Below are 8,942 nucleotides of genomic sequence, written 5' to 3'. Positions count from 1 at the left end.
TTTAAAAAATGTGGTGCGAAAAGAACTTTATTTAAAAAAATGTGAAATATTTTTTACTTGGGTTCAAGTCTTGTGTTTCTAAAACTTATAAATATATAAAGTTGTGTCTGTCTACTTATCTTGAGTTTCTGCAGATTGTTTGTATTGTGTTTAATAAGAACAGACAATACTTCAGTCAATAAGAAAAATATATGTGTAATTTTAATGACCAGACGCCAAAACACCTGACACATCTGGTTTTTAGTTTGTGAATTGTTCTTGATGCTCAGTTCACAAATGAACATGTGTAACACGTGGATCATCGCAACACAAAATGAGGATACTTTTCCCCTTTCTTTAAAATAACATTTATTTCCATCATATTCATACAATGTGACAGCACAGCTTGTAACATTTGAAGATGAACTGACCTGATCCAGCACTTTGTCACAAAATATAGGAGCCGACTAAAGGATAAATGAAAAGTCAAACATAGCAGAGCGTTTCATATTACCAAATGCAATATATAATACAGGCAGTTGGAAATAAACTAAAGAAATATGTTGAGATAAGGTAAATAATATAAAGAAAAAGGGGATGACATTTACACATTAGTTCAACTTGTACATCAGGAAATTGGGTTAATATCTGTATAATCTACATAATCATACGTTATAATAATTTAATTTTGCCTTTTCTATTATTATTTATGAGTGTGAGAGGAATGTTTATTATTAATTTAATGTGCACTTAATATTTGCCGACCAGCTGAAAAGAAAATGATAAAACATGTCTTTGCTTTTTCCCTTTTTTATATCTTGGTGCAGAATTGCAACAGAAGTCAGTAATAAAAGCAATATATATTCATAGCATTTTTTCTGTGACTGGGTTTACTTTTAATTTATTTTTTAGGATTTTTTAATTCCCCATGTTCATTGTGATTTATTTTGGCGTGTATAAATATCTTTTCAGCTTCCGGTTATTTTATTGATCAGGTTCACAAATGTCATCCGGACTTTACAGTCAAACATATAAAAAGCATGTTTGTTTTTTTAATTACACATAAGTGAGTTTAGTTGTGAGTTTTTTTTTATTCATGTATTTTTATTTTACCTCCCGGACCTTTTAACTACAAGCCAGCAAATCCTATTATTTACAGCAGACTGCAGCCAAATCACATCACAGATTTTCGCCAAAACATTCAACACTTGTGGCTACAAATAAAATGCAACGTGTCCGTCCGGTCAACCCAGCGGCCTCACGGTTTCTCCGGCGTGTTATTGACCAAAGGCCCGTACAGGCCGCTGGCATAGCCCTGCTCCTTGTGTAACATTGTCCTGTCCCTTATCAGGTCGCTGAAGGCGTAGTCCATCGGGGGCCTGAAGCCCAGCGTGGGCATCAACCCGCTGGTGGAGTAAGGCGTCATGAAGGCCAGTCCCCGGCTGTGCGCGGAGTACGCCAGCCGCAGCGGGTTCAATCCCAGGTGGGTGCCCAGGGAGTAGGCGCCGGGGTCGGCGGTGAAGTGCGGGGAGTTCGGCTGCAGGGGGGAGAACGCGGAGCGGTTGCTGAGCGTCATGGCTCCTGGCAACATGGGCCTCGTCGGCGTGGTCGTGGACGCGGAGGACGGAGGAAGCTGCTGCGCGCTTTGGAGCACCCGCTCGGCCGTCCATGTCTCGTCCGCCCCGGCCTTGTTGGAGCCCTGCGCGCCGCCGCCGCCGCCGCCGCTGTTGTTGAGGATCTGCTCGATGGCCTGCACCACGTCCTTACCGCAGCCCTGCAGGACGAGCTCCAGGACGCTGCGCTTGTGGCTCGGGAACACTCGGGTCAGGATGTCGATGGCGTTCATGTGGCGGGAGGCCGCGGAGGACGGGGACGGCTCCTGCTCGTCCTTGTCGGTCTCGGAGCCGGAATCGGAGCCGAGGGAGCTGACGGAACGGGGAGTTTCCCCTCCGTCTTTCAGAGGCTTGGAGACCGGCGAGCTTATGAAAGACTCGCTGTCTCCGTTCTCGGAACCCGAGCCTCCGTGTCGGCCGTCCGGGGAAGAGATGCCCGGGGCCGAGTCGCTCTCGGTGGACGCCGGTTTCCCGGAGTTCTGCTGAGATGCGGCGGATCCGGAGAGCTGACTCTTCGGAAACAGCTCGTACTTCTGGACACTTGAATCTGTTGACACAATCAACATCACAGACTGTAAGATTGGGATGGGGGGGGGGGGGGGGGCAGGTTGGGGGGAGCAACATGTGCCAACATATGGATGTATGTGGATATGGATGTAAACTTGAGTGACAGTAAATGAATCATGAATCATGTCTGTTTAACGTTTGGCTTCAGTACAAAAATCATCGATTATGCGCATTTAACAGCCTATAATGCCAAACAACAGACAGCATCTTTGTATCAGGTGCATATTGCAAGCTCAACCGAATAGACTGCAGCAATTAGATACAAATACACAGAACAATGAGCCCTTTATGATCATTTCCACGTCTCTTATTCTCCCATTCATTCAGACTCGGTCAGAATGGAAAATAATAATAACAATAGCGTCTATCGCTCATTCTTGCGCTCACCTGAGTTGCTCTCGCTGTTGACGCAGGTGAACACCTCGTAGTTGGGACGCGGCGGGATGATGCCGTTGGCGGCGGCCAGGGCGAGTCCCTCCGCGGTGCCGTAGAGGAGCTGCAGCTCCCGCGCCTCGTTCTCCTCCTGCGCCTGCTGCCGCCGCAGCGCCACCTGCGCCGCCATCACCCGCTGCCTCTCGGCGATCAGCGTGCACTTGGCGCACATACAGTCCTTCCAGCGGCAGTAGCGCTTGTGGCCCTTCAGCGCGGACACCACGCCGTGGTTCCTGCAGCGGGCACACTTCGGGGTGCGCGGGTACTTGTCGGAGGCGCGCAGGATGAGCGGCGGGCCGCGCAGGAGGGTGCCGGCCATGGACACCGGGATGGAGGCGCCCGCCGCACTGTGGACTTGAGAGGCGGAGGAGACCGCGGGGTGCTCCTGTCTCAGATCCATGCCCTGGTTCCTCGTTGGTGTAAACTGAACGAATGAAAGAAGAAATGGCCTCTCTTCAGAACGATCTGCTTTAGTTATACTAGTAGTGAGCCGATCGGATCTGTTCAGCCGTTCATCTCTGGGCAAATGGTGAAGTCAACGATGTCGCTGTGTACCAACGAGAATATCGTGCAAAACAAGGAGGAAAAAAAGCAACGCTCGACGGTTTAATGTAAACTGTTTAAATGAGTCTGCAGGAGCGAAAGCACTCAGATACAGTGGAGTTTAAATCCGAGAAGAGCAGCAGCCGAGAGGAGCGACCATTCCTCCCCGATAGAAAGTTTAAAGTGTCCAGGAGGAGAACGAGGTTGCTACTCACCGCAGCCTGAGACACTAACTTCCTCCAGAGATCGACAGTGGATACAGATCCCTCTCACCCCCCCTCTCGATTGTTGCTCCTACGTTTTCATTAGACAAATTTGACAACAATGTGGCGTCTGTCATTGGCCAAAGGAGGAAGGAGCAATCTGATTGGCTTGCCTCTTTTTTTTTTTTTTTTTCTCAACTGTGTCCACCTGAGTTCTTATTCCAAATATCAAGTGTTAAGAATCTGAAGGAAGTTCCGGGAAAGCTAAAAATCGATGCGGTGTATATCCCCCCCAAAAAGATTTTAATAGATTCAAAACAATTGCCCCAGTTTTTGCATGTAAGCAGCTTTATTAGAAGGCCACGTGCTACCAAACAGGGCACTGCAAAAATAAATAATAGCTTTAAAATTATGGGAAATGCTCAACCTTTACAACAACCTTCCATATATTTCTCAAGAAATGTTTAATATCATTTGATGATATTATTGGATGAGAAATCTCTCGTTTTATTACAATTTCCACAGACAGGAATGATATACCTCAAAGTAAAGATGATGCGTAAATGTCTCTCGCGACTCTCATTGTGGGTAAGTATTATTTGTTTTATTGATTCAAAAGGAGGAACAATTTGATCAGTCAGAAAAAGTCTATATTTGAGGAGCGTTATTGACTGCAGACGGTGAAGCAATCGGTTGACTTGCACGGTTCTGGGCTAAAGGAAAACGGAGTATTTAAAACTGTCCAAATTATTCTCGTGGTTGCTATGACAATTGTAACGAACAAATACTTTATATAACCTTGTTTTGTGAAGAGTATTCATGAGAAAAAAAGCTTCGATTAAAATGTTATTTTTGGATGCAGCCCATGGGGATTTTTTTAAATGTGGACATATTGTTTGGTTAGCCTCATCAAAATGTCTTTGTATGGAGCCTAGTTAATGTGTTCCAAATAACTTGACATTGTCTCAAAGGAAACTAATTCATAATCACGATTTTTTGGGCTTTGATAGATCGTCAACAAGGAAAAAAATGTTTTGTCAAATATTGTTGATATCCAGTCTGCTGCGGCCCGTGTCCCAAATCAGAGCGCGTGCTAAATGCACGTTGACTCCGCCTTTGCGCATAATTACGATTACTATTATTTAAAAAAACAAAAATCATTATTTCATTCATTCATTTACACGCGGATTACTCGAAATAACAGTTTGATTTTTTTTTTAGATTTTAGCCGATACTGTATGTTTATAGATCAACTTATTTTGATTTAATCAACAAATAATATATTATTATGATAATAATGCTTTGATAATATTGTTATTTTTTATTAGTAGTATAGTGTTATTATTCATATTATTCTTACATGTATTCAGAACAAAAATACCCATATTACTCTACTCTGACATAATAAAAACATTTTTTACTCCTCTTTATTATTATAAAAATAATTGAAATTGGAGATTATTTCCGTCGGTCTTTACAAAACTCTGCAGCATTAGCGTGTTTCACTGCGAAGTGTGTCGTCCTCACATCGCTTCCCCATTAAGTAACGATAATACTGTAATGCTCGGGGAGATTTAAGAAGTCACCGACGCGCGCAGCTACAAAAGGGCAACTCGCGCAAACCACCTGCTTCCTCACCTGTTCACTCAGGATAATTAGTATGCATGCGGGCATCTGATTTTTGCCCCCCCCCCCCCTTTTCTATATCAACAATTGTCAGTCCCTCTGAGGAGGATATCATGACAAGAACAACTTTTAAAATCTCTCTCCATCCCTCCCTCTCTCTCCCTCTTCCATCTGTTTCCCTCGCCGCTGTCATCTGCACCATAATTACCTAGCCAACAGGCTAATAGAGATGATATTAAAACTACATCTTTTTGACATTTAAAGTAATTATAGTCTTCTCACTCGGATGGGATGCGGATCGACCCTCCCGCGTGCGCATTGATAGTAGCGAACTGCAGGGGAGGCCTGGCGCTCATCGGAGAGATTACTGTTAACTGGCTCAGGACAATTACTAAGAATAAAGCGGCCTGCTCTCACATACAACAGCTATAGGTTAACGGACCTTATTGTGTAGAGAATAATGTAATGTAATGGTTATCACTGATTTAAGCCCAAACGTGCAAACTTTGCTGCTCCGGACGGTAAATCGTTCATGTTTGGCTGAGCATAACGGAAAGTTCATTTTGGGAGAAATATGCATTATGATAGGGATTATGTCCGCTTTTATTCCTCCTGGTCCAATTAAAAATGCCCCTCCCGCACAATTAAAAGTGACTGTGAGCACTTAGAAAATCCAACATTCTTTTAACCACTTCATTAGGCCTATGCATCAAAAAAAAAAAAAGAAAAAGAAAAACGTGTGATGCTTTCATTTCTTTCAGGAGGGCTACAGGCGAGTGGGTTTTAACACCCTGTTAAGATCACAACAAAGGCCATGCTTGACCCAACATATGTAGCAGCATGTTTCCGCTGCCCCTGCACCCCCGGTGCGGCTTTCGAGCGGCCTCTCCCACTGCCGCTGCCCCGCCCGCTGCCCGGCTGGGCCCGGAACCCCTCCCGCGCTCTCCCGCTGCAGCGGCCGGCTCGGTCCTCTGTGTGTCCTCTGTCCCACAGAGGACACACAGAGGACAGAGGTTAGAGTAGCAGTTAGACAAGAGAGGCCGCGGAGAATAGAAAAAAACGCACGTTTTTCCACAGAAGTATTTACACGCTTGAGGAGCACACGGCGGGGAAGGGTTGGGGGGGTGGGGGGGGGGGGGGGGGGGGGGCTGTTAACCTGCCGCTTCACACCCGCTCCACAGCGCGGGGGGAGCGGATCAAACCAAAGGCAGTCCTAGGGGCAGAGTCACATATAAAACACATTGTTTGGTTGGGGGGGCGGGGGGGGGTATTTCTAACTTTCTTTCTATGGTGTCAATTGGGCAACATTGTTTCATTAGCTCTCTTATTCATCATTTACATTTAAACTAATGGAGAAGAACCGATCATTGTAACAATTATTACAAAAGCATCAAAACAAAAAAGATTAAATTATTAGAAATTATATTACTACATGTTGTATTATATTCATTGTTCTGGGGATAACTGGAGCTAATACTTACTTATTTCTGCCACAATCCATTCAGTAAAAACACCTGGCATATTGGGAGTAAAAAAACAAAAAACGACAATTACAAATGTTGATATTGTGAAAGTCGTTCACATCGCACCGCTGGCGGAAAAACGAAAATGAAGTGCGACCGCTGAGCCCCTCAGAGGTCACTCAGACGAAGAGCCATAAGCTAAATTACGGCCGGGTTGGCGGAGGCCATGTGCGGCAAACACTCGAGCTGAAGAGGCGCAGAGAGGCTCTCAAGCGTCGCTAGAATGACACTCATCGGTAAACGGGGATAACCCGCCATGGCGCATGAATATTTCAAACATGCGAAGGGTCGCTCTCTGCCAAAGCTGTTGGCCAGCACTCATGCATCCCCCCCCCCCCCCACACACACACGGACGAAATACCGTTTCTGTGCCCCCAAGGTAGGTTGGCATGGATTATCTTTGTTTAATGAATGGGCTACAAGTGTTCACCAACAAGGCGAGATTATTGGGCTCACCCGCTCTCCCTTCTGCAAGCTCTATAGCGGCATATAACTCCGGTGTGCGTGCACGTGCGTGCGCGCGCGTGACAGAAAGAGAGAAAAAGACAGAGACAGACCTACACACTGCAGCCAATTAAAATGCACTCTCCCCGGCTCTGTCCCTCCACATCTGCCTCCTTTTCTCCACCACCGAATGGCGCAGAAAAGAGGGGAGCTCATGAATAGGCGCTCATTGAGATCACAGATGGAGTATGGCTTTCTTTTTGCTAGAAATTTGAGAAACACCATTGTCCCCAATCAAAACTCAATGTGTTCGCCTACAATGGTGCCGGCTTTGAGCTCCGCCGCTTCAATTGGCCTTGTTTTTGAAACTTGAAGTGTTCGGCACAAAGAGTTGGCCCTGCTAGATGTCACGACCGCTTCGCTTCTGTGTGTGTGTGTGTGTGTGTGTGTGTGTGTGACTATGAGCGCTCAGAAAAAGGAGGAAAAAAAACACACACACAATTAATATGAAGCTGTAATTACTCCCCTTCACGCCACTGCACCCATTCAGGACCCCACTGGCCCATTTATTGCTTTATCCCATGCGGCTGATAATCCGAATGCCGCAGGTTTTCATAAAGTCCTCCGCGGCGTTGTGAGGAGGCGGCTGCGGAGGTGTGTGTGAGCAACAGACATAAAGATAAAGGTCTGCATGGTCACATATATATATATATTACATATATGGAAAAATGTTTTGTAATATTAAGAATTCGGGATTTATATTTACTATTCTTATTTATATTTAGTATTAGACCTAACAGCTAACGGATTAGCAAGTGTATTGTTTAATAAGTAATTGTTGTTGACCTTGTAAATTATTGTTTTTTTTAATCCAATGTCTTTATTTATATGACATGATATATATAAAATCATCATTTCTTTTTTCCCCATTCAGAAGTGAAAAGAGAAAAGGACACATAGATTATTATTTTGTTTCAGAGATATCACTAAATGAGACGACCCTTTGTTAAATTCTTAAATTCTTTTTAATTTAAAAAGTACTTTTTTTCTTCTTCAGCTAGTCTTCAGTTCACACACCATTTAAACAAGTCTTTAATGAGGCCAGCAGAGATGCGCTTTCTCTCCATCAGCGCCCCCTGGCAGCGCGCAGCGCGCCGCTTCAATGCGGCCTCATTAAACCCGCGTGCCCGTTGTTTCCCACTGAACCAATTCCACACGTTTCATCTACGTTTTCCTTCCGCATCACGGTGCTGGTTGATCGCCAGATGGTTTGGAAATTCAAACGAAATGAGTCATACACAGCACATATTTATCCGATTAAATTCTCCACTGCAGAATGAAATTGTTACACATAAAATGTCACATTCTTTACAAACAGTGAAAAGGAGAATTGAGTTTGAAAAAAAGAAGAAGAAGAAAAGACGAATGCATTAGGACATATTCTTAGATTTTTAAATATGAATATATTTTTTTCGTTAAAAGTAAATACAAATCTGGAGAATAAGGCCTCGCCAAAGTAAATCCTGATTTATTTATTTGAGAAAGATACGGACAGAAGAGCTCGTTGCAGAATCCACTAGTCTGCTGCCTGACACGTTTTTTATTGTTAACCCAATAAATGTGTGTGGGGAAGCAGAGTGACACGAGGGGAAAGTTGGCTGCTCAAAGTGCTCTGTGTTTATTCCCCTGGTTAGTTATTACACAAAAGAAGAAAACGTGTTTAATGGCTACAATGGTGACACGTAATTCAATCAATTAATCCATTGACTTTTAATGCAATTTACTCGAAGTTTGTTTGTTGATCGATTGAGGCTTGTATATTTTCTAAATTTAACGGGAGGTTTCTCTTCCTTGGGGGCCGGTGGGCTGAGACGGGAGGGGGGGGGTCTCTCTTACAATGAGTGTGCATTTTAATTAACCACAAAAAAAGGGATCTAGGCTCGCTCATTTGAGCCTTTAAAAGAAATTCCGAACCACTTCAAGGCCAGATTTTTTAAATCAGATTGGTTACA

The 8,942-nt window shown here is 44.3% G+C and overlaps 1 protein-coding gene across 2 annotated transcripts; it reads right to left on the bottom strand.

The window, feature by feature from the left end:
- Positions 1–331: 331 nt before the first annotated feature.
- Positions 332–3,435, bottom strand: dmrta2 (DMRT-like family A2). Of its 2 annotated transcripts, XM_078108456.1 has the most exons (3): positions 3,350–3,429; positions 2,547–3,015; positions 332–2,139 (listed from the first exon to the last, which is right to left on the bottom strand). In XM_078108456.1, the coding sequence occupies exons 2-3, from the start codon at positions 2,989–2,991 to the stop codon at positions 1,238–1,240; spliced, it is 1,347 nt and encodes a 448-aa protein (XP_077964582.1). In that variant the 5' UTR covers positions 2,992–3,015; positions 3,350–3,429; the 3' UTR covers positions 332–1,237. The 2 variants fall into 2 exon arrangements, with proteins under 2 accessions (XP_077964582.1, XP_040041120.2); XM_040185186.2 differs by having other exon boundaries at positions 2,547–3,435.
- Positions 3,436–8,942: the final 5,507 nt, after the last annotated feature.

Source organism: Gasterosteus aculeatus, chromosome 8 (genome assembly GCF_964276395.1).
Source record: "Gasterosteus aculeatus chromosome 8, fGasAcu3.hap1.1, whole genome shotgun sequence".
In the NCBI taxonomy this organism is placed as follows: Eukaryota; Metazoa; Chordata; class Actinopteri; order Perciformes; family Gasterosteidae; genus Gasterosteus; species Gasterosteus aculeatus.
The sequence above is the reverse complement of the archived record's forward strand: the minus strand, read 5'-3'. Positions and strand labels throughout refer to the sequence as shown.